This window comes from Mustela nigripes, chromosome 13 (assembly GCF_022355385.1).
Source record: "Mustela nigripes isolate SB6536 chromosome 13, MUSNIG.SB6536, whole genome shotgun sequence".
NCBI lineage: Eukaryota > Metazoa > Chordata > Mammalia > Carnivora > Mustelidae > Mustela > Mustela nigripes.
In genome coordinates, this window is record NC_081569.1 from 129,835,630 (window position 1) to 129,861,593 (window position 25,964).

General features: G+C 45.9%; 1 protein-coding gene across 1 annotated transcript; it reads right to left on the reverse strand.

Annotated features, from left to right (window-relative positions):
• Positions 1-1,692: 1,692 nt before the first annotated feature.
• BATF (basic leucine zipper ATF-like transcription factor) lies at positions 1,693-24,582 on the reverse strand. The gene is made up of 3 exons (XM_059371330.1): positions 24,286-24,582; positions 21,871-21,975; positions 1,693-2,234 (listed from the first exon to the last, which is right to left on the reverse strand). Exons 1-3 carry the CDS (start codon positions 24,346-24,348, stop codon positions 2,025-2,027), a joined length of 378 nt encoding a protein of 125 aa, XP_059227313.1. The 5' UTR covers positions 24,349-24,582; the 3' UTR covers positions 1,693-2,024.
• Between the last annotated feature and the right edge of the window lie 1,382 nt (positions 24,583-25,964).

The following is a 25,964-nucleotide window of genomic DNA, read 5'->3' on the forward strand; positions in this document are numbered from 1 at the left end:
GCACAGGTCATGTGCCTTCTGCGGGGGTTTCTGGGGGAAAATCACAGTGCTGGAGAGGGGTGGGGAGGAAAACCTCTGATTGGAAGGAAGCTTGCCCCAACCTCCCATGAGAGGCCGGGCCTTCATGGAGTTGACTGCAAAGATAGCAAAGCCTGAAGTTCTGCTTCCTGAGAATGTGAAAGACAAGTGAATTCTATACGATGCCCGTAACGTCTGGAGTAACCCCAGGCTTCTTTGTTCTGCCCAGACCCCTGAGAGGGGGTCCGCCTTGCCACAGCCCCTCATCACCCACCCCAATCCACACTGAGCCCGTGCAGGGAGAGGAGGCCCCATTTCCCAAGTATTGTAGGAGACCGGAGATTAAAATGTCTGATTCTGCCTCTGAAGCAATGCTGAAATCTGGGGAAGGTCTTCCGAGCTGTCTCCAGCAGGTTCTGCGTGCAGTGCCCGCACTCTGGGCATCCACAGGCATCAGCTTCAGGGTTGAGCGGACCGTGGGTGCCAGTGTGCCCTCAGGCGTGCCCTTGGGGTGGACTCCTCCCATAGACAGGCTACAAGGAGGTCCAGTGGTCCCACACGCTGGGACACGGCTCTTACAGAGCTCTGCAGAGGTCCGTAGTCACACTAGCCCAACACGGGTGAGATCCCAGGGGGGTAGGAGAGACTCGGGCAGGGGAGCCCCGGGGTTGAGATCTTGGATCAAACCAACCCCAGCTATCGACTGGTTGAGGAGGAGCTGGCCCAGGGAAACAGAGCTGCTCCACTCCTTCCCTGTGGTCACCATCCCAATCACCCGAAGACAGGTGCCCATGGGGAGACCGTGGACAGGGGCTCTCCCTCTGAAGGACCAAGGGATGAGTATGAGGTGGCCGCTGAAGGGGCTGAACCAGACACCTCCCTGTCGCGTTTGTCCCCGGATGACTCAGTGGAGGCTGTGGGTGTGGGCAGAGCCCACCATTGGGTGAGGCTGTGTGTGCTGTGCAGGCCAGTGGGCACTCGGCCCAGGCATCTGTGAGGAACAGGTGGACTTTGGAGCAGGGGAACCAGAACATGCTGGGTTCAGGCTCTGCCAAAACTAGTCAATTTGAAGACTGGAAGACAAGCCTGTGTTGACGAGGCCCTGCTGCCCTCAAACTGTGCTCAAAATGGCAGCCCGTGGAGCCCAATGTAGGCTCATTAGCAGGAACGTCCCCATGGACCCAAGCCACACACTGCCTCGTGAGAGCATGAGGCAGTGTCTTCCTGGGGTTGCCATTGTGTTACTGGAACACCTTGCCCGGGGCCCAGCAAGCAGCAGTTTCCAGGGCTGGCTGTCTGGGCCAAGCTGAGGGAGTGTAGCTGACCCTTCCTCTGAAGAGCGTCTCACACTGGTCCTTCCCCACGTCCGGAGCATGGCCCGCCGACAGTCTGGGAAGGAATGGAAGGTGGAGGTCGTCGTGAGGTGACTGGGGGAGGAAATCAAGATGCCTCCAGGGAGGACTGGAGATGCTTTGAAAAGCCCCAGCTTCCCAAGTAGGCTCACAAACCGTGGGAGAGAAGAGATATTAGCCATCTACAGAGCTTTAATGAGTCTCGAGACTAAGGACAAAAGAAGGTGCCAACCCCACAGAACTTAGGGTTTCAAGGAAGTGTGTAAAAGTGTGTAAAAGAAGACAATTGTTTGCCAAGCTGGTTTCTTTTAAGAAATTTATTAGAAAAATAACCCCCGCCCTCTCCTACCCTCCTCCCTCAATGCCATGGGTCTCGGGTGTCATGTCTGGTCAAACTCTCGATTGGGCCTCCCATCCGCATGGGGACTCAGCACACATGGACAGGCGGCGACACCACTGGGTGGCCTACCACACTCCCAGATGCTCCAGTCTTGTGCTCAACCCTTGTCCGGGCCTCTGCCTCCGGGTCTCCAGATGGAGAGAGGGCCCTGGGGGTGAGGGCAGCCTGGCCACAGTCCGTGTGCCCCTCCTGAGGCCTGCCAGGGCAGCTGGGGGCTGGAGGGCTCCGTCCCCCACCACCCCATGTCTGGAAAGTCAGGGCTGGAAGCGAGGCGAGCCGACGTGAGGCTGGTGGAAGGCGTGGGCGCTGTACACCACGTCGGGGGGCGAGGGCGTGCTGGCGGCCAGCACCGAACACAGGGGCTCATGGCTGCTCAGCACCGACGTGAAATACTTCATCTCCTCTGTGAGCTGCTTGATCTCCTTCCGCAGAGCCGCATTCTGTTTCTCTAGGTCTTCGCTCTCCTGTGTGGAGAAAAGTCAGCATCAGAGATCAGTCTCTACGAAGGCACAGGATAGGAGGAAGGGGGAGCGCGAGGAAACAGGTTCACTTCTCACCAGCACAGCCGCGGGGAGGGCTATCAGTGATTTTTTTCTGCACGTGTGTGTGCATGTATTTGCGTGTGTCATATGAGAAGCATGGATGCATTTATAAACGCATGTATGTGCCCAGATACAAGCTTGAACCCATAAAATTGCTGGGTTTTGTCCGTTTGCCCTATAAGGGTGGCAGCTTCGTAGGATCTCACCTGATAGAGGAGCACATGGGAATGGGTGGGAAGTGTGAGCCTTTGTGTGTCTGTGTATGTGGGTCTCTGCAAGTGTGTATGTGGGTTGAGAGCGGCAAGTGTATATTATGGGAAACAGGCTGACAGGTGAGAGCCTGAAAAAATGGAAAAGAGTTTGAGAGAACAGCTTATACTAATTTCATGCTTTTCTACCCAATGTTATACCGCAAGCTCTCCGAATGTTTCCAGGGTGGGCTTTTAGCCTAAGGAAGTCCATGGTTAACTGTCTACTTAACCAGATTCTAGAACACCAGGGTCTTTATAAACATCGAGTGGTCAAAACACACCACAAGTTTCAGTTCCAGTCCATTCTGCTGGCTGGTTTCATTCTGCTGGCCAGTCCATTCGAGAGTCTGGTTTAAAGCCCCCTGTGTGTGTTCTGCTCATGCATGTGTGCTTTTTTTTTCCAGAAACACCTTTCCCCTGTTGCTAAGAACACCATCAGATAAACGCTAATCAGGCAAACTCTGGGTCCAAGAGTGCTGATTCCTGATCACATCATTAATTAATCAACAATTCCACTCTCGTAATTAGTGTGTACTGGAAAACAAAGCTACCTAAGGGAATTGCATTTCCAATGTGATTTGAAAGTTCACATTCCTTGAGTCAATCAAACAGATTGACTCATCTAATCCCTGGTGCCACAGAGGAAGAGAAAAGGGAATTGGAGAGGTAAGTAAGTTACACTTCAGTTCAAAAATCAACCTGAGCTGGCAACCAGGCCTTAATATTTCTAGTTTTGTTTGACTTAGGTCAGCCTGGCCGTAGTATTAGAATTATTTGAAGGCCTTATGAGAGTTTCAGGCTGTTCTTGAAATCTAGAGATTTGAACTCAGTGGGTTTGGGATTTGGGGTGAAATCTGGGAATTCCCTGAGTTTTTAACAAGTGCCCCAGGTCATCCTAACTAAGGATCAGGCAAGTTTAAAAACAAGTTAAACGGGACGCCTGGGTGGCTCAGTTGGTTGGACGACTGCCTTTGGCTCAGGTCATGATCCTGGAGTCCCGGGATCGAGTCCCACATCGGGCTCCCAGCTCCACGGGGAGTCTGCTTCTCTCTCTGACCTTCTCCTCGCTCATGCTCTCTCTCACTGTCTCTCTCTCAAATAAATAAATAAAATCTTAAAAAAATAAAATAAAAAAATAAAAACAAGTTAAACACACTATTACATTGGTTTTAATCAGTCAAGCACTTACCAAGTGCCTATTTGTTAGGTGTCTGGCACACAGTATGAACTCAAATGTCTGTTGATTGACTGGCTAATGATACCCATGGCTGGAGGAACAGTTGACTCGAAACCGTGATGGGCAGTGAGCAGGTGTAAGATAACTTGCCGATTAAGAGGTGCCTTATATAACCCACCAGGAGCAGGAGCTGTGGTCCAATGAGAGAGCTAGGTAGGCTGGCAACTGCCCTAATCCGTGAACCCCAGAGTCCCTTTTTAAGTGGTAGAGGAGCTTATGCCTGTGGCCTTACCCATCAGGCCGGCTTCCATCCACTTGTGAAGGACGGATACAAGCAGGCTCAGCCCTAGCCTGGCATTTCCTGTATGTGGCTTTGAGCTAGAAAATGGTGCCGAGGTCAGTACAAAGGAAACCCCCATCTCTGAAATGGGATGGGGTTGGGCAGGACACTCAGACCCACGATGGTGGAGTCAGAGGCACCGGCTTCTTCTGCGAGGTATGGCAGCTCCCTTATCTTACCATTTCCTTGTTTCCAGGCACATCCCAGACTCAGGGCATCCCCTCTTTACCGAAAGGTAAAAGAAAGCAACCCATGAGACTGGGTTGGGGGGGGTGGTTTTAAGACGGGAACTGGGGGCCGGGAGTCCTCGCCCCTTCCTCGAGCCCTTTTCTTCGCCCCCTCTGAGAGTTTCCACTGGTGACAACGTTTACTGTAAATTCTGTGCTCTGAAGAGCCTGGGCAAACCCCGAGGCAGAAGGGAGGGGTGGGGTAGGCGGGCCACAGGGACCAACCGCTCTGACCTTCTCCCCGCCTAGAGGCAGGCCCAGCTTTCGGGAAGTGACAGCAGGTTCTTCCTCCTCCCCAAGCGAGCTCTGTTGAGCTCTCTCTAGCTTTCGCTCCCCACCGCCACCACCCCCTCCTGGCTTGCAGATTCCAGAGCTCTGCGAGAGGGTTCCCAACCACCGCTGCCTCTGACCAGAAAACAACCACCTGTGACAAGAAGCTTGTCTTTACCTTGGGAAGCAAGATGGTTTCCTGCTAGAGCCCCCGAGAAACCAGACCAGGCAGCCCAGGGGCCATGCCGCCAGCCAGCACTGGCAAGATCAAGAGTTCGACTTCCCTTGCAGGAGGAAGTGGCTGGGGGGCGTGGGGGGGGGGGGCTCCTCCCAACTTGTCCCCGGCTCAGTCCACTCTGACCCTTCCTGGGGCAGTCATGCCCTGGAAAGCACTCACACGGGGACAAACTAGCCAAGGCAGCCAATGGGAGCAGGTGTTTACTCACAGGTACAATGACCACATCCCTCAATTTCCCTTCCCTTCCCAGTGGCAGCTGGAAACCTAGGACTCAGCGGGGAGGGGAGAGGAATGTTTGGGAAGGAAATTTTGGCCTCTCACACGCATGTCCTCTGTCAGTCAGGGAGCGGTAAGCCGGCATCTGGGCTTCTGCGTGACCTGCTTTCCGCTTTTCAGAATTCCTTTCTGTCCTTCAGGCTCCTCACAAGAACCCCCTGAGATGGACACGGGAGGCCAGCCCTTGCCATGATCCCCACTTCTCAGATGAGGCCAACTGAGACCCTGGGACAAAGCTACCCAAAATACCCCCTCGGAATGATCACAGGCTGGTGGAGGCAGCTGCTGGGAGAGAGGGCTTTGGAATTTGCCTCAAGACACTGATTTTATCAGAGGTCCAGACACTTCAGCGACTGACCCAAAGCCCCATAACCACATAGGGGCAAGAGAGGGTTTGGCTTGAGGCTTTCCCATCTTTAGCCCCCATTCTTACTCTGGCATACCCAATGCTTCCCCTGAGAAAGTGGTGACTTAAGTGACCGAAGGTCTTCAGAAATCACTAAGAAGTCCTCGGCTGCCCTACAGTATCCCGAAGGAGCACTGGGTCTCGATTTTGGTGATCTTTAAATACCACACTGGAACCCCGAGTTGGTCACACTCTTCCGGTCAAGGTGCTGATCGTCGGCATTCCTGCCCAGAGATGGGAGGGAATCCTCTGTCCAGCTCTTCTTTTAGAGAACTCACTCATGCAGAGTGAGGTCCAGAGCACACGTCGACAGCGGTTTCCATCAGCAGTAACTGGAAATTGGGGTCCTGGTTAGGTGAGCCTCTGTGACTCGCTTTCCCTCTCTGGGCCCCTGTTCCGGTTAGAACAGGAAGCCTAGACCACAACAATGGTTCTCAACCGTGGCCACACCCTGGGATCCATGGGACCCCCTGGGGAGATTTACCCGTCCCGGTGGCCGATTCTGATTTAAGCAGTCTGGGGTGCAGTCCGGCATTGGGTTGCTAGAGGCTCCCAATGCAGTGAATATTGAAAAACATTAGAAGGAACCATTAGCTTCGAAAATCTCCAAGCCCTCTTTGACTCTCGAATATTTCAGATTCCAAACTAAATACCTGAGTGTATGAGCCTTTAACGCGATCCACTTGTTAGGAAGGAGTGTGTGTGAAGGCCAAGGAGAAGGTCGCTGGGGGCAGAGAGACGTAGACTCAATTTATACAAGAAAAATTAGTGGGAACCAAATTTTTTAAAAGAATAGTCTAGCTTGACTTCATAACTCACATTTATTGAATGCTACCATGTACCAATCACTCTTTTAAGTATTTGACAGGTATTATTATCTTTAATCTTTGTGGTAGATAACATGATTATCTACATTTTGCAGAAGAGGACAACCTAAAAGTACAGGGAAGTTAAGTAACCTGTTCATGGTCACACAGCTTGTGAAGAGGCAGCACCACGACTTGAATGAGGCAGCCTGGCTTCGGAGTCTGTGCCCACCCTCTTCTCCTTGTCTTTGACGTTTGTTTAAATCTTACGATGTTTGGTAATTATCTCCTGGGAGGCTTCAGCCCTGTTGGCTTTCCAATTTCATCTTCCCTCTCTCCTACCTCTTACGAATCCAGACAATAATGTTCATAATTCACCCCCAGCTCTGAAGCTTGAAGGTTGATGCCAACCCTGAACTACAGGCAGCTTGGGGGTGGTTAAGGAAGAGGCTTCATGGGGGTGTGGGAACATTCTGGGAAATTCCCTACTGGAGGGGCTGAAAGGGGGTCACTCAAAGAGCTCATGAATGATGGGGAATCCCCAGACAGTTCCCTTCCCCACAAGGAAGCCAGTGAGGAGCAAGGCCAAGGACAGGCTCTGGCCCCAGGCTCTGGTAGGGACTCTCCAGGCATTGTGAGCAGGTCTTTGGTCCTCCTCCCTGCCGGCTTTGGTTTAGTGCCTTGACCTTCTCCTTGAAGGCTCTAATCATGATTTCCAGAAGAGTGAAAATAGTCCCTGCGTGTTCCTCTTCAACAGAACACGTAGTCATTTATCGATTGGGTGACCTTTTAGCTCTCACCTACACTTGAACATGAGAATGGTAAGTGAAGCTTATCTCTCACACCTAAATATGTTCAGTCTCCAGCAGTCACCAATCCACCAGACACAGATACAGCGTGGAGCCCACCGTTTCTGGAGAAGTCTGCGAACCGGCGTAGGACATCTCCCAAGCCCTGGGAGGATCTATGCCTACCCCTCCCACCCGTCCCGGGGAAACTGGCCCCAACTCCACTTCCTCACCCAATGAGGAGAGAAGAAGAATCATCAAGCCACGGGTCTTCGCACTGAATAACAAACAAGTCCGATTCTGAAGAAATCTCTACTGTCCTAGCCTCCTCCTCCTGGCTTTCCTCCAGAAAGCTAGAAAGAGAATTTATCCAATGCTCAGCTTCTCTTGTAGCTGGGCAAGACCATGTGACAGATTCTGACCAATAAGCTCTAAGTCGAAGTAGCTGGGGGTGGAGCTACCCTTTCCAATTGAAAAGGTAAAGCCTCACCAGGACAAAAGCCACCCTCCCTCAACCCAGATTGGTGCCTGGAGGTCCAGAAGCTATACTGCAGCCTTGAGGATGAAAGTCGCATAGCGAGGATACCTGCACACAGACAGAAGTAGCCCGGTTCTTTGATGATGTTCTTGCATTCGGCCCTGGCCTGTCCATTCTGAATTCCTTGTTATCCGAGACTTAGTGATGCCTGTTAGATAGTCTCACTATTACTTGTAGCTGAATGGAATCCTGACTGATATCTCAACCTAGGAAGGTTATCACTAGCAAGCCCAATTCCCAAAAACAAACAACTAGTAATTGCCATGAACACAAAGGTTTAAATTAAGTTATTTTTTTCTTCAATCCTACCGGTCCTCTGGGGACAGTGTCTGGGCACTTCTATGACCCCAGTTGTCCCAGACTCACTCTGCACATTCTACCACATGCACCTGGCTGCACACTGAGGTCACCTGAAGAGCTTCAAAAAGATTTTAACTCCTGAACTTCACCCCTGTGGGAGGTTCCAATTTGACGACAGGTCTCAGGCATCAAGACTTGAAAACACTTTGCAGGTGAGCTTAATGAATCATGTTCATAGCTGGTTCCTCTTAAAAATATATATGTCCATTGGCAGAGGAATGGGTAAAGGAGATGTAGTGTTTATATATACCATGGAATATTACTCAGCCATCAAAAAGAATGAAATCTTGCCATTTGCAATGGCGTGAATGAAGCTAGAGGGTATTAGGCTAAGTGAAATAAGTCAGTCAGAGAAAGATAAAACCATATGATTTCACTCATATGTGGAATTTAAGAAACAAAACAGATGACCATAGGGGAAAGGAAGGAAAAATAAAATAAGACGAAAACAGAGAAGGAGACAAACCATAAGAGACTCTTAACTATAGGTAACAAACTGAGGGTTGCTGGAGGGGAGATGGGTGGGGAGTTGGGGTAACTGGGTGATGGGCATTAAGGAGGGCATTTGACATAGTGAGCACTGAATATTATATGCAACTGATGAATCACTAAATTCTACCCCAAAACTAATAATACAGTATATGTTAACTTAATTGAATTTTTTAAAAAAATTAATATATATGTAAGGAAATAAATATTGGGCAATGTTTACTTTTATTAAATTTATATATTTATATTTTTATTTTATTAAATATTTTTATTTTAATATATAGGATAAATAATGTAAGTATAATATAAATAACTTTAGAAAAGTGGGAGAATGTTTGTAAGTCAAAAAAATCTTTTGAAAGTAAATGTTTGTTTAAGGGAAAGTGCCTCTCTATCACACTGCTGTTATATTTGGTGAAAACAATTCCAAGTAACCCAGAACAGATCACTGTGATAATGGAAAGCAGGAGGTGGGGTATCTATTGGAATCTCATTAATGGTAAGTATCTAACTAGTTTCCCTTTAAATTGTTGAGCTCTGTGAGGGTCTATGCTATCTTCACTGTTTCGTCATCATTGACTAGGACAGTGCTTGGCACATAGTAAGTGTTTGATAAAATCATGTTGCTTGACTACCAAATTAGACTCTAATAATTTCCCAAACCCTGCATATGGACAGTCTTTTAATGATGTCCATGAAACGTCCAATGGAGTGTTTAACCAAGACTTTAATATCTTTTATAGCTTCTACTTTATATGGTTACAAATGAGTTTAAGAGATTCCCTGTTTAAAAAAGGCCCAGGTCAGATCCCTACTTAACAACACTCTTGTTCCCCAAAATAAAGCTATGGGTGGGAGTAGCAGAAATAACAGCATTTTAAGAACTCTGCGTATAGTTTCCTTAACTGGAACTTGACTTTCCCCATCCATACCAAATGAAGGGGACTTGCCCAGCGGTGGCGGCAAAAAACCAGGCCAGTGAAACCGTTAGTGCTCTTAAAGCTTTTATAAACAACTGGAAGGAAGGGCACATGTTTTCATCTATATTAATATATCTGATATCTTCATCTGACTGATTTATAGGAAAATGCCAAGTGCTGGGTGCTGGGTGGCTCAGTATTTAAGCTGCTGCCTTCAGCTGAGGTCATGATCCCAGGGTCCTGGGATCAAGGCCCACATCAGGCTTCCTACTCTGCAGGAAATCTGCTTCTCCCTCTCCCAGTCCCCCTGCTTGTGTTTCCTCTTTCTCTATGTCTCTCTCTGTCAAATACGTAAATAAAATCTTAAAAAAAAAAAAAAAGCCAAGTGCTTTGCATTCAAATGAATGAATAAATATAACCTTCACCTCAATGCAAAACAAAACAAAACAAATACACTATTGCTTTGTTTTAGTCTTTGCCCTGTCTTTGAACTCCTAACAGCCCAGTGAGGTGTTACTGCTTTCCAGTCTGTATATCAGAGTTTAGGTTCAGATATAAGCCCCCGGCAGATCTGAATTAGTTTTGTTGACCCACCCATCTCCCATCGGGTTCCTGCTACCTGCGGCTCCATCACCCCTGTTCCTGAGCATCTCACGTTCTCAAAGGCCTGGTCTGACAAAGCATCTTTCTGACCCTTGACTGGCCACACAAAGTTTGGCCTCAAGGCTCTGCCGAGCACACCCTTCCCCCAGATCTTCCCAGTCTCTTTCTCTTACCACATTTGATCTCAAATATCAGGGTCTCAGACCTTCCTTGATCATGGTCCCCACCCACCCCTTAACCACATTCAACATTGCACTATTTGATTTTATTTGAAGTTCTCTTCACTTGGTTTGATTAGCCTGTCCATTTATTTGCTTGTTTTCCAGTGTGACTTCCAGTTGAATGTAAGGTCCATGAATTCAGGGTCTCTAACTTGTCCCTGTTGTATTCTCAGTGCCTGGAAAAAAACTATACCTGGCACGTAGGACACTAATATATACTTGTTGAGTGGATCGATCATCTCTTCTAACACTGGATCCAGTACTGGGAAATTGGCCTTTGTTTATAGAATTTTCTGGACTGTCCCACCTCTAACCAAAATGTTTTCTGGGTACCTGTACCAGTTGAGCACCCAGAAAACGTTTTGGTTAGAGGATCCTCAGTTGTAAGAAAGTGTACTTTGGCCCTAGGAATCTAGTCTCCTCTGCTTGGCTCTGAACTTTATCCTGCTTTTGAATAAATATCTTGCTTTAGAAGAGCTCCAGGTCACCCTCCTTAGTTTCCCGAAACTGAGAGGGATGAGATATGCACTGGTACAGTCCCAGTCCATACCCGCTGTTCTGGAGTCATTCTTATGTGAGCTCTTTTCACTTCCAAAAGTGTTCCCGTTTGGAGGCTAAATGGTAGGATTTACTAAAACTTGACCGTCAAATTCTAGCTCAATGATATCATTGCTGCCCTTGTCCTCAGTGTCCTCCTGAGTTCACACAGATCTCTAACCATTTTCTTGTTTTTAAATAAAAAATATACAGTATAACCACATGTAAGATATTTTTTAAAACTTATACCCACCCACGATCTTTTTTTTTTTTTAAGATTTTATTTATTTATTTGACAGAGAGAGAGATCACAGGTAGGCAGAGCAGCAGGCAGAGAGAGAAGGGGAAGCAGGCTCCCCGCTGAGCAGAGAGCCCCATGCAGGGCTGGATCCCCGGACCCTGAGATCATGACCTGAGCTGAAGGCAGAGGCTTAACCCACTGAGCCACCCAGGCGCCCCCCCTGCCCACGATCCTCGTACTTTCAACACAACTGTTTTTATTTGCACATATTGCCATCTTTTTAAGATACACACACTTATTTTTATGAAATGTCAATCATTGTAAAGATGATTTGTATTTTGCTTTGTCATGACTTTGTCACATCTACATCATCACCATAATTATCATTTTTAATGGCTATGTCATCACATGGAAGAGCCACAATTTACCTAAAATGGTTTTTTTAATGTTGGACATTTTGGTTGCTATCAAAATGCTGCTATTATAAATAATGCTGCAATGAACATCTTGACCCATAATGGGTTTTGTTCAATCATGTCCTAGGATAAATTTGTAGGAGTGAGATTAGGGGGGCAAAGGGCATGGCCAGTCTTCCAGTTCATGGTTGTAATGCTGTAAAAGGTTACATAAGATATACAGTGTCATCAGCAGTGAACATACAAGTCAATGTTACTACAACCCCTTTTGCATTTAAGCACTATAATTTTAAATAATGTATTTTGCCAATTAGGCTTCTGAAGTTTTCTTAATTTCTTTTTTTTTTTAAAGAGTTTTAAAATTTACTCGAGAGAGAGAATGCAGAAGAGCGGGTGGGCAGAGGGATGAGGAGAAGCAGACTCTCCACCAAGGAGGGAGCCCAATGTGGGGCTCCATCCCAGGCTCCTGGGATCATAACCTGAGCCGAAGGCAGATGCTTAACCAGCTGAGCCACCCAGGCGCCCCCGGCTTCTTAATTTCATTGTAATTTTATAAATTATTGATTACCAAGGAGGAAGGATTTTCTATATGTCTGTTCCCTAGTACAGTATTCTCAACTGGGGGCAATTTTCCCCCCCAAGGGGATGTTTGACAAGGTCTGGAAATACTTTTCATCATCTCCACTGTGGGGTGAGCTGCTGCTACTGGCATCTAGATGGTAGATTTTCTATTTTACATGCAAAGGACAACCCTCTCCCCCAATAAAGTATGATACAACTCAAAATGTCAATAGTGCCAAGGTTGAGAAACTCTTAGTGTATATCATTTTCACAATCAGAATAGCAAATTGGGTTATTTTCATTTTGGTAGGAAAAACATTACACAAGCTTTCTGTTCATAGCTTCTGCCCACTTACCTATTGGAGTCTTGAAGTTTTTCTTAAAAAGGATGTTCTTTCTATGGTATAAATATGAAATCTGCATTTATTTAATTTGATGCAAATATTTTCCCCAATGCAGTATTATGCTTTTAATTTTGGATTGCAACTTTAAGATCTTTTTAACATAAAGGAATACTTAAACTTCAGTCCCTCTCAACCTTGCACTCTCATTCTCATCTCATGCTGTATATACTTGTGTTCTATTACTAGGATTGTCTAGGTCATTCAGACCTTCTGGTTAATGGCTCACTTCTTGGCTTACCCTTTGCAAAAGGACATGTAAGAGCAACACCATCTGCATAGCAAAGTCCTGTTCAACAAAGCGGTACAAAACAAAAGCAAATGGTGAGCAGGCAAGAGGTTTGGGCTCTTGGGTGTCCTGAGAAAGACCTCGGTGTCCCCATTGGTTACGTGGCAGGTTAGTCTACAGCATCTCTGAGTTATCTTTTAATTCTGTAATCTTATAAACAAGGGAATATAACCATAATTATTGTTAGTCGCCCTCCCCCAAGCTACCATGTGGACCCAAAATGAGACTCTACAGATATCCCACCATCTGAAGGGGACTTTGTCCTCTGGAACCAATCTATGCCCCCTAGGAAGCAAGGTGTCAGACTGAGTCCCGCAGAGGAAACTAAGAAAATCCCTGAGCAGCTTAGAAGATAACTTTTTGATGAGACTCCCATTCTTTTCAGGAGAGAGACCTTTGGGTGCTGCTAACGGCAGCTTTGTGAAGACTCCTGCTTGAATGGGCACCATCAATTTATGACCTGGGACCTGTAATCTCATTTGAACAGAAATTCTTTATAAATGTCAGGACTGGCATGGACTTGGCCTCCTCTCAAATATGCCTCCCTAACGTAGCCATACTGACTCATCATCATTGGTACAAGCTTTTAAGGGTGGTGGATTGCCTTGACATGTTTTTTTTTTCCCCCCAAATGAAAATAGTCTACTAGTTTGTTGTTCTTACTTTTAAAATGGTACACATTCATCACAATAAAAAATATATAGAAAAATACCAGAGTAAGGTAAACTACTCAAAACTCACCACTCAGAAAGAATCACTATTTGCATTTTGGAGAATATCTTTCCAGATATTTCTTTATGCATGCAAACGTGCCCCAAACCCACAAATTTTACATGAACAGCATTAGACTGCATACTCTTCATAAGTTCCTGTTTCTTCCCTCAGTGCTATGTCATTGATATCTTTCAGGGCTACAGATCTACATAGTCATTTTCAGTGGCAGTTTAAAATTCTAGTGTCTGAATGTATCATAATATAGCTTAATCACTTCTTGTTGGGCATCTGTCCAATTTTATAGTATTGATAAAATATTTATCAGTTCATGGTGTTCATGATGAATTAGGTATTTTTGTGTATCATTTTTCTTTCAAACTCTTATAAGTAGAATTGCTGTGCCAAGGAGTGTTCTCTTATGAGATGTCAATATTTACTGCCACACAGCTTTCTTTAAAAAGGGTTTCAGGGGCGCCTGAGTGGCTCAGTGGGTTAAAGCCTCTGCCTTCGGCTCGGGTCATGCTCTCAGGGTCCTGGGATCAAGCCGCACATCAGGCTCTCTGCTCGGCAGGAAGCCTGCTTCTCCCCCACTCTGCCTACCTCTTTGCCTACTTGTGATCTCTGTCTGTCAAATAAATAAATGAAATCTTTAAAAAAGGGGGGTTTCAATGGATATATTGATATATTTCATAGAAACTTTAATTTCTTGACTAGGCCTAATGTGGAGAAGGAACGAGTGTGAATTTTGGAAGATGTTCCTCAAAGAACAAAAAAGTAAAGTCAGGCAGAGACTCAAGGAGGATATCAGAGAAGATGACTACATCTTCATGAGAGTCTGAAGGCAGAGGCAGTATAGTGTAATGGTTAGGGAGATGGACTCTCCCTAAGTCAGTCAGACCTAGCTACAATCTGTGTGACCTTGGACAAGTTACTTAACCTAATACTAAAATGATATTACAATAATAATACAAAAAAACAGGTTTTTGTGCAGATTAAATGAGATACTATAGATACAGCACTTAACACACAGTGCCCGGTACATAGTCATGTATTTAATTAATATGTTTTTAATCAAAAGAAATTCATAGCAACAGAGGCCCAAGACAAATGCCTCTTTTCTATAGGTGGTTGGCTGGTTTTCACTGAATTTTTTAAGGGTGGAACAGCCAGAACATTCCTTCTGTGCTTTTTCGTTTTTGACCTATGCTTTCTCTATGCCAATAAATCTTATGGCAGGGTCTCCCAGAGAGAAAGCAAAGAACTCCAGGAGTGAAAAAGGACCACAAACAGTTTTCTCTTCCAGTATTCCCCAGAAGACCAAGAACAATAGTGCCATTCTAAGGCGGCCTGGGGGTTGACATCTTCATTGAGCTGCTTTTCTTCCATTACTCAATTTTCCTCTGATTGTAAATACCTTTTTTTCTCACAGCAATAGCTTTAAACTTCATTTCATGCATAATTTATACTCATAACATTTGTTATATATGGCATTAAAATATGTCCTGAAACCTATAAATGTTTCTTTTTTAGACTAGTCCAAGACTCCTTCAGGAGCCAGCCCCAGGAAAGCAACTTTCCCACCCCCAGCTAAGGGAGTACCCAAGTTCCAGTTTTCAGATTTGGCCCTGTTACTCCACATTGCTTCCAGTTCCACTCTTGGGGCCAGATCTGACTTGTCAAAGGCATAGCTCTGGGCTAATATTACTCTCTGCCTACCATCTCTTCTACCTTTAGCCTTTTCATGAACAAAGCAGCTCAGTTGATCTCAACTCTCTTTCCCACTGACCTAGGACACTGACTCAAAATCCTTCAAGCCACTGCACTCAACCAGGACCGTCACACAAGTGACACTGATTTGCCATCCCTTATAGAGGCTTTTCAGTACTGTAGACTTTAGGGTCACTCCTGACAAGCCCCAATGGACAGTTGGTTCTCCCAAAGGACCGAGATATTTATGTAGGATGTTCAAGGGATAAAATGTCACAGAAGAAGATGATTCAATGTTTGAAGTCAAATTAGAAATCATCCTAATGCATATGTAGTAATGACTGATGTTGAGAATGTAAATATCTGCATTATAAAAATAAAAGTACGTGATTAAAAACATCCGAACTCTATAAAAAAGGGGAAAAATGCACAGTATCTCTCCCCGGCTTTAGACCTGCCATTGTACTTTTTAGAAATAAGGGTTAACCTTGAGGGAAAACCTTTTTGAAAAATCTTAAGTTCATATACACATGCACATATATGTTTTTCTTTCTATTAAAAACGTACACAGGAGCAAACTATGTACCATATTCACATCTTTTTCATTTACGAGTATAGAAGCTAGGGGCGCCTGGGTGGCTCAATGGCTTAAGCCTCTGCCTTCGGCTCCGGTCATGATCTCAGGGTCCTGGGATCAAACCCCATGTCAGGCTCTCTGCTCAACGGGGAGCCTGCTTCCCTTCCTCTCTCTCTCTGCCTGCCTCTCTGCCTAAGAGTGATCTCTGTCTGTCAAATAAATAAATAAAGTCTTAAAAGAAAAAAAGAGTATAGAAGCTGGATAATCTTCTCAGATTAACACATTCAGATGTAATTTATTTTAACAACTCCATTGTAGTCCTCCGAATGGACTGCTGTAGTTCATTTAATTAGTTCCTTATCCATGGATATTTATCTTGTTTCCAGTCTTTACTATAAGAAACAATGCAGCAATGATTATCTTCACATGTACATAACTGTATAATCTGTAGGTACATTTGTAAATAGACTTCTAGATGTAAAATGGCCAGGTTACAGTGTTTTTGATGGGCATGGTTAAATTGCCTTCTAATGGAGTTGTACCAACTCCTACTAGAAGTATGTTGTGGTGCCTGCTTCTCCATTGTCTGGACAACATCCCATATTAGCAACATTTTTTGTCTTTGCCAGTCCGGCAGGGAATCTCACTGTTGTTTTGTCATTTCCCTAAGTAAGGTCTAGAATCTTCCATATTTATTTGCTATTTATTTCCTTCTGTAAATTGCCCATTTCTTTAAAGATTTTATTTATTTATTTGACAGAGAAAGGCAAAGTGAGAGAGGGAACACAAGCAGGGAGAGTGAGAGAGGGAGGAAGCAGGCTTCCCACCGAGCAGGGAGCCCAATGCAGGGCTCGATCCCAGGACCGTGGGATCATGACCTGAGCTGAAAGCAGAGGCTTAACCCACTGAGCTACTCTGGCTCCCTGTAAATTGCCCATTTATAATCATTGCTCGTTTTTCTTTTGGATTGTTAATCATCATTTTCTTATTCATAAGAGCTTTCATATATGAAGTAAATATGCCCTTTTTTGGTCATATGTGTTACAGATATTTCCCCAATCCATCATTTGCCTTTGACTTTGCACATTGTATTTTGAACTATATAGAAATTTTCACTTTTTATGTATAAAGGTAATATATATCAGTTTTTTCCTTTATGGTTTCAGGGTTTTGGACTTTATCTGGGAAAGTCCATTCCAAAATAATTTTTCAGTGCTCTTTCCCCCCAAATTTCTTTATTTTTCTTTTTTTAATATTTAATCTGTGTGCATGTTGTATGAGAAATGAAGACTCTAGTTTCTTCTTCCCAAACGGCTAGCCAGTTGTCCCAGTTCTATTTATTGAATGATTTGGCTGCCTTCACTGGTTTGAAATGCCATCATCATCATTTTGCATTTGTTCTTGTGTCTTGTGCCTTGTTCTTAGGAATTGATATAGGTACTTGGGTCTTAAATTTCAGTTTGCTTTGGAATCTCTTTCTGTATTCTCTTCTGCCCAGTGCTCTGTCTTTTCCGCATTGTTTTGATTTCTATACTTAAATTCACTTTAATATCTTGGTCAGCTGATCTTCTTTACTTAACCCCCTCTAAAATTTTCCTGGAAATTGTCACATGTTTTTTCTCACTAAGAACTTAGAATAGCTAATCTAAGTCTCCTCCTTACTTCCAGAAAGTTACATTGGGTTTTTATTGGGATTACATTAAGTTAAATTTCTAGATTATGGAAAATTGCTATTTTTACATAAGGCAGATCTATCCATTTATTTGAGTGTTTTTAAATTCACTTAGAATAATTTTAAAGTTTTTAAAAATTAAGCCCTGCCTTTTTTTTTTGTAAAACGTATTTAAAAATTAAGTAAAACGTATTTTAAAATTAAACGTATTTTAAAAAACAGAAAACTGTTCCTTCCACTTGCCAGTGTTGGTATTATAAATGGAATCTTTTCTCCCATGAAATTTTCTAGTTGGTTATGGTTTACATATAGGAAAGTCATTACATTTTGTGTTAACTTTGAAAGCTGACAGGGTTCCCTTATTAATTTTAATAATCTTTCAGCTGATCATCTTGGATCCACTTACTAGCTACTGGTGTCTTTTGGAGATGAACTGGTCTAGTATGTTTGCAAACTGGAATTAAAGTGAAAACTTAAAAAAATAAAATTTTCATAAAAAATGATATGCCTTTCTCCTTTTTAATCAATGCATTTACTGCACCTAACAGATTTTATAGTTGTCTGTGGGAGGAAAGGAAATAAGCGTAGCAGGGGCTTGTGTGAAACACCCAACGAGAGAGAATTAAAACAGAATGTGGACTCTGTTGATATCACAGTTATGAAAAGAAGCACCTGAGCCAGTTTATGTGAAGGGTAGTGAATGCCAAGGATGTTCTAAAGTTGGCATAAGATTAAACAATTGTAGAAAGAGGCTCCTCCCTACTCTGCTTTTTTTTTTTTTTTAAGATTTTTTTTTACTTATTTGACAGACAGATCACAAGTAGGCATAGAGACAGGCAGAGAGAAGGGGAAGCAGGCTCCCTGCTGAGCAGAGAGCCCGATGCGATGCAGGGCAGGGCTCAATGTGGGGCGCAATCCCAGCACCCTGGGATCATGCTGAGTTGAAAATAGAGGCTTTAACCCACTGAGCCACCCAGGCACCCCCTTACTCTGCTTTTTAAAAGCAATCAGTTTTCGGTGTTTTGTTGTAAACCATTTATAGGATAGATACTGAAAATGTTAAATAGTAAGTATCCCACACTCTCACTGGAGAAATGAAGTAATGCTTTTGGTATTTTAAGAGAGATAATAGTGACAAAGCTGAAACTGAGAAAACAACATTACCCCAGCCTATGAAGCTAGCACAGCAATACAGACATGGTCTTTATTTGTTACAGTGCTCTCAGTAGCTAGTCTTTAAAATATTGGCAGATGGGTCCTCTGGCTATGTCATAGAGCCAGAAAGAGCCAGAAAACTATTCCAGAACCTCAACATGTGGAGCCAAGCATGGAGTCAAGGGTAAACCCAGCTCTCAACCCTAAGAATGCTAGTGGTAAACCAGAAGATTTTCTACCTGAATCACAAACATAATTAAGAGGATAATGGACGGGGAAGATGGGCGATTGCGTCTGAGAGGAAATTAACATTTCACACCACAGCCAACCCCTCTATTTGATGGTGACAGACTTGAATGTTGCTGCCAAAAGCTTTTACCTGAAGTCAAGAAACAAGCTGCATTGGCTGCAGCCCCCAGGCTAGCTTCCCAAAAAGTGAAGATGAATGCTAAGGTGCTCCAAAGTAAAGGCTGGGGAAGAGCTGGTGTCCAGGTGTGGGGACAATGGGAACATTCTAGAGGCTGAGGCTGGAGGTGTGGATGTGACTGTGGTGACAGCATGACCGGGGGCTCTAATGCCCCCCTGCCCCAGAGATCTCAATCTAGTCATGGCTAGTATAATCAAGATGGGCCAAGTCTTCTGGTTCTAACTCTTGTCTTAGAGAGAGAGAGAGAGAGAGATGAGTCCGTTGAAAACCTTGCCACAGCAAAGAACTATACATGTCCCCCTCATTGATACGTCCTCCAGGCTTGGACAAAGACTGGGGGTGACGCAGCGCATGATAGGGAGGACTCCTTGGCTCATATCAGGAGGAAAGGAGCTCTCTGTCATTAGAAGTGAGCAGGCATACACTGGGGACCATTTTGGTCATAGGGGCTGGGGGAGAGTGTGTAGAGGACTCTCAAGCATCAAAAATGTGTCTGAACTTTCCAGCCTTTAAGAAATCTCTCAACCCTGAGATTTTGAGATAGGTAGATAGATAGATATAGATAGATATCTAATTTTAATTGTGGTTATTTTTAAAGATTTATTTATTTATTTATTTATTTATTGTGTGTGAGAGAGAGAGAGTACACACACAGGCAGAGGAAGGGGCAGAGGGAGAGGGAGAAGGAGAGAAGCAGAATCCCCACAGAGTATAGAGCCCAGCGAGGGGCTCCATCTTACAGCCCTGAGATCATGATTTGACCTAAAATCAAGAGTCCACCACTTCCGGGCTTAACAGACTGAGCGCCTGAGGTGCCCCAGTTATGATTATTTATCTTGCTTCTATAATAATAACTATTATTAAAACTACTCTTATTATACTTAAATTTTTTGAGTAGTGTACAGCAGGTGCTCCATTGAACTTTTTATATGTGTGGTAGTCACTGTCATTTCCCAATGTAGAAATAGGGAAACTGAGCCTAGGGGAAGTTGAAGGTCTCTAAGATCTGTCACACAAGATAGCAAGTCGGGGAGTTAGGATTCAAACCCTGTACTTCTTTTTTTTTCCCCCAAACCCTGTACTTCTGACTGCAGAGCTGCTGAGCTACCCTTAATTTTTAGTTTTTTTTTTTAATACTCCAAACTTATAAAGCTCACAGTAGTTTTACAGTCTCAGGATATTGCCCGCTTATACAAAAAGGCAGGTTTTATCCTTCCCAATTTTTATATATTTGCTTGCTTTTTGGCTGTAAAGAATATTGAATTAAAATCAGACTCTGAGGGGCGCCTGGGTGGCTCAGTGGGTTTAGCCTCTGCCTTCAGCTCAGGTCATGATCCCAAGGTCCTGGGATCAAGCCCCACATCGGGCTCTCTGCTCACAGGGAGCCTGCTTCCTCCTCTCTCTCTCTCTCTCTCTGCCTGCTTCTCTGCCTACTTGTGATCTCTGTCCATCAAATAAATAAATACAATCTTTAAAAAAAATCAGACTCTGATAGAGACAAGTGAGTGATCATAGATTTTCAAGCTTCAAATAGTAAACAGGAGTGTGTTAGGACCCTCAGCTATGATGAAATTACAGAGAACCCATAAGTAGCAGCATTACTGACAACTTCCCATTTAGGCGGCTGATCATAATTATCACAAAGAAGGGAGAATTTGGTGTCCATTTGTTCTTTTTTTTTTTTCCCATTCCACAAATATTATGAACTTAAAACTACGTTGGAACGCAATGGAAGATATGCTGAATATGTTTCTCATAAAACACAAGCATCCCATCAGAGATGTTGGTGCTGACTTTTCTCTGCTTCCTTACAACACTAAAAGAAGCATCTCTTTGCTCCTCGAAAACTGTGTCTTACTCTTTTTTGATACAATTAAAACAACTATTCTAACTGACTAATAATCTTTCAAATAAACACAAATGCACTTGGTACCAAATTGGTATTTTGGGTACCAATTGCCCTTGACCATTGAAGTGAAGGTCTAGGATGCGAGAGCTTCAGGAATGGTTCAGGAGGAAGGACAGGACGGTGGGGTTGCTAGAGGTGGGGCGGGAGGATGGACAGGGATGGAGCCAGTGAAGTAAGAGCTGGTTGACCGAGGACCAAATGAAGGGGCAGAATGAAGAGAGCTAAGGTATGGGAGGTAAGGAAGAAGCACCACTCTGGGAAGCACGCAGCCAGAATTAAGCAACATGACCAGAGCCTTGGTCCTCTGGTGGACTTGTAGTTCACCATTACCCAAGGCTCTTGCTCCAGCTAGGGCTCAAAGACTTCTCTAGAAAGTTTGAGACCGGAGGAAACTCAACCAGTATGGGGACCATCTCAGATAAGTGCACTTGAAACCACATCTTTCACACACCCTTTGGGACATCATAAAAGATACTTCAAAATAAAATCATAATGATGTTCTGGAAAGAGGAGTAGGGTATAGCACCCTACGGACCTCTTTGTCCCAAAGGCAGGGACCAGGGTGGCTGCCACTGGCCTCCTAGGGGATGGGACCATAGGCGATCCCAACACTGGGATCAGGGCTTCCCCAAAGTGTTTGACACCTTCTAAATTCTTCCCAAAGACAGTCCTGCCTTCTGCTCTCTAGGCTTGAGAGGGATAGAGCTCTCTCTGGCTACCCCATCTCTGAGCCGGTGGTCTGCTTCCACCCAGCCTGCCTCCTTCATACGATCAACTCATTGACACCTCATGCCCTCTTGGGGGTCAGGAAGAAGGGCTCATTTCTTTTTCAGCACCCCAGCTCATTCCATGCTACTAGATCTGAAAACACCCAGAGGAGAGCCTCTCCTCTGCACCCCGCAGCCCTACCCCTCTGCTTACCCACATGCCCCCACCCCACATGCTCACACAGGAAGCCTCAATACTGTGGTCCAAGCATCCATGGGTGGTGGGAAGCAAAGCCTATAGGCTCCAGAGGCTGAAGAAGGTTCTGAGCACTCACCAAGTGCAGGGTGTCGGCTTTCTGTGTCTGCCTCTGCCGGCTCTTCTGGGCAGCGATGCGATTTTTCTCCCTTCTCTGAACTTTCCTGACATCATCGGATGAGTCCTGGGAAGCACAGATGACGGGAATTAGGTGGACGTGCTCCTCTCTCCAGAGTCAAAGCAGGTTCCCGGGCTGCTTGGTATCTGTCCATCCATCCTCCCCTTTCTTCATCTTTTCATTTGCCCACTCAAAAGGCTGAGCCCAAAAGAGAACTCTTCCTCACACTGTTACACTCCCTTAGGTCCCTATAGCTATTTTGGCCAAAAGCTACAGGAAGAGGAAAAAGACCCTGGGGCCTCGATAGCGCTGTATTTGAAAAAAAAAAAAAATGGCGAAGGCGATGAAGTGTGTTTTGTCACCTCTCCTCTCTCTGGGGCTGCTTCACCCTTACTCTCCCACTTCTGGGCCTAGAATTTTCTTGCTATTTTTGCCCCCAAAACTTTGCTGAGCACCTACTATATGCCAACTTCTGTGCAAGTGCTTTTTCAGAGGTGCTCTTGTTTAATTCCTGTTTAATTAACTCCTTGTCTTTAATTAATTAGCTCCTTGTTTAATTAAATGTGCAGTTAGTATTATTGTTTCCATCTTATATGCAAGGAAGCTGAGGCTCAAAGGGCTTGCCCAGGGGGCTACCGTAATCCAGGCCCTTCCATCTTCTGATGCTAAGGCTGACACCTTTCCAAGGACTTCCCACCCCTCACTGGTTTGTATTCATGTGTCTTCTGCCACATCCCTAGGCTGAGGTCCCCATCCCAGATCTGCCTCTTTTTCTCGCGCATTCCCTTCATTATGCTCAGTGACCTTGACATTTCCCGTGACCCTGAGCACAAGGCCTAATACAAACTAGAAGCCAAGAATAGCTTTAAAGGTGGTGATTACCTGGCTGTGGCAGGTAGTGGATGGCTGCTTAGGACAAGAGGACCTCTGGGTATCCTCTAAGTTTATCCCACAGATGGACATGTCCTCTACTTGGACAAAGAGGTTTGCTCCAGTTCCTCGCTCCCCTCCAGATATTGCAGGATGAGTATAGGAGTAAAATCGTCCACAGCACCTGCCCTGTTCCCTCTCACGCCCACACAGGAGCCAGAGACACTGTTCCCAGGGCAAGCCTGTGCTCACCAAGCAGATGTCTCATCAGCGTGCCCAACACTTCCAGGCCATTGCGGTAGGAGGGCATCAGGTTAGATGGGAAGGAAATGCTTCTCTAGAAGGGGCAGGGGGAACTAGGTTACCATGGAAGCCATGAGTAATTTCCTTCCTAAGAAGAGTACAGACTTCCAGGCAGCCTGAGCTGCCGTGATACCATCTGGAGCAGAGGACTGGACTCTTTCCCTCTAGAGGTCTCCACCAGGACTCCCCCTAGCCTGCTGCTCTTCTGCGAGACATTGATGACAGATGCTGGATTATCCATTTTTACACTTTTACTTCCGATGCAGCACCTTCCAAGCCCTCTTGGGTATCTGTGCTAAGGAAAGAATGTGGTTTTTAAACCACAAACTTGGAGCAGAAATGTTAATCCCTTGACGTCTCAGGTGGGAATGAAGCAGCCCTTGTCTGGAGAGGGGTGTCAAGGAAAGCGGTGAAGAGAAAGCTCCAGAAGCTTTGGGGGCAGGCAGAGTGCCCCCCACCCCTTTTTTGGGCAAGCCTCAAGCTGAAAACTTTGGACTTGGAAGTCACAATCTCGATTCCAAACGCTCCCAGACTCTCTACCTCAATGGCTCTGGCTTCCCCGAGCCGGAGTTGAGCTCCTACAGCCAGCTCCAACGCCCTCTCCTGATTCCTTTCCCCGTCCAGAAGCCACAGAGGGGAGAGGCTTAGGGGGCAGCTCCATCCCTCCCTGCTGGCCTTTCTAGCAGCCGGGACCATGCCCCAGTAGATAACATGGATTCTCGGGGGCTTGCCTGGCTTCCTCCTCCAGCTTGCCCTTTTCCTCTTCTTTGCTTTTCCCTGCCCCTTCCTTCTCTTACCCTGATGGCTGCCTCCCACGAAACCACACGCCTGGGCTGGGCATGCCAGCCGCCTCCTTAACGCGGTGCCTCTCGCCTTGGGGAAAGGGGGCACCCTTTCCTTTGAGAGACTACGGTTCCTTGATGCGCATTCTCCTCCTGGCTTCCTAGAAAGCTCCACGGGGTGGGGGCACAGGGGAGAGGAAGGGGGGCAGGCCCCGCTGGGAGTGGAGAGGGAAAGGGGCTTGGGTGGGATGGGTGCCGGAGAAGGGTCTTGGCCAACAGATGTGGCTTAGCTGCAAACACCATGTCCTGTGACAGGGCGCTCCTCCTGGGGCTCCCTGGACGGGGACCTGTAGCCCGAGCTCCGAGGACCCCCCCTCCCGAGAATGAGAAGGTGGGCTGCAGGGAAAGGGGGGGACTCTACCTGTTTGCCAGGGGGAGGGGAGCGGCTGAAGCTGGAGTCGCTGCTGTCGGAGCTGTGAGGCATGGCTGCAATCTTCCGGGCTCTGCACACACCCCGGGGGGCCACCGGGCTCTCGGGTCACCAGCCGGCCTCCCTTCCTGAGGGCTCCCGGGCCACCAGCTCACCCCCCTGCGCAGCTCCCTCCTCTGCCCGCCCTGCAGCCGCCTCTGCCCCCTGCGTCCTCCTCACTCTGGGGTGCCGAGGCACTGCTCCCCACAGGGACATGTCGCTCGCTTTGGGGCTCGTGTGCGCGCGCGCGCGCTCTCTCTCTTGTGGTTTCTGGTAACTCACACTGGAAGTCACATGGGCGGAAACTTAAACAAGTTCGAAGTTAATTTGAGAGAAAATACATATCTGGAAAAGACCCACAGAATTATATGAAAGGAAGAAAAAAAAATACACAAAACCCCAGATACCTTCCGTCTGTTTGAAAGGAAGAACAGCTCTCTTCAATTGATGAAGATAAAAGAGAAAAACAGCCCAGGCAGGGAAAATCCCCAGCCCGAATTAGCAAGCCTGGCTCCTGTCAACACGGGCAGAGAGGACAGGGCAGCAGGGAAAGAGTTTCCATTGTCAGCCGACTTGATTCTTAAAACCAAAATAAAGCAGTGAGACTGGGATTTCTTTCTGGTTTTTACCCGAAAGCAGCTGCCCATCTGGCCTGGGGTAGGCCTTCCTCGCCCGCCCTGTGCAGCCTGGTCTTCGCCTGACTACTGGCCCAGAAGAGGCCCCGGGGATCTGAAAGCCACCAGCAAGCTCTGGGGTGGATGTTTCAAATGTCTGTTCATCACTACGCCTCTCTCGGCAGCATGCCGTCTGGAGGGAAGAAAAGCCTTTCACATGGAGGGTCTTCAGGAGCTCAAGGCTGGCTTTGAATCTTAATGATTCAAGAAGGTCACCGGGTCAAAGCCCAGAATGCCAGAACAGTGAGAAACAGTGAAATGAGCACTGTACTCGGAGTCACACCAACTGGGATTTGCTTCCTGACTTTATCAGAATGCCTGTGGCCTTGGCTAGCTCACCTGAGCTCGATGCCCCTCTAGCTCTGTAAACAGAAGAGTGATAAAAACAGGCCCTGCCCGCCTCTCTGGCCTGTTTCCAGAAGCAAATGATGGGGGATTAGAATGCCCCCAGCAGACAGTACAATGTGTTCTTGAAGACAGGTGTTTCTTGTAGGGTTTGGTCTTACTGTGAGCACACTTGTAGCATTCTCAGTAAGCAATGCAACACTCACCTGGGCATTCTGGCATTTGAAAAAGCCCCTGCTTTATTCCCAGTATGGCTGAAAGCCAAATGCTTGCCTTCCTAGTCTTAGGATTGATAGGAAGCATGGCCCTTATAGGATTTTGTATCCACTGGCTGGCTTTCTGTCCTAAGGCAATGTTGTTCTAAGGGTATGTTGAGCAAAACAAAATTCCTTCCCTCCTGGAAGTTATACTCGAGTGCAGGAGACAGACAGTAAATGGAAGTTAATACAGACAAGTGCCGGTGACATCAGCTGGTGACAAGTGCTGTGGAGAAGAAGAAAAAAGTCGAGGGGAGGTTAGGGGATTCTGAGGGTCAGTGGGTTGTTATTTCTACACAGTGGTCAGGAAGACCTTACTGAAAGGAGGGCATCTGAGCTGTGACTTGAAGGAAGG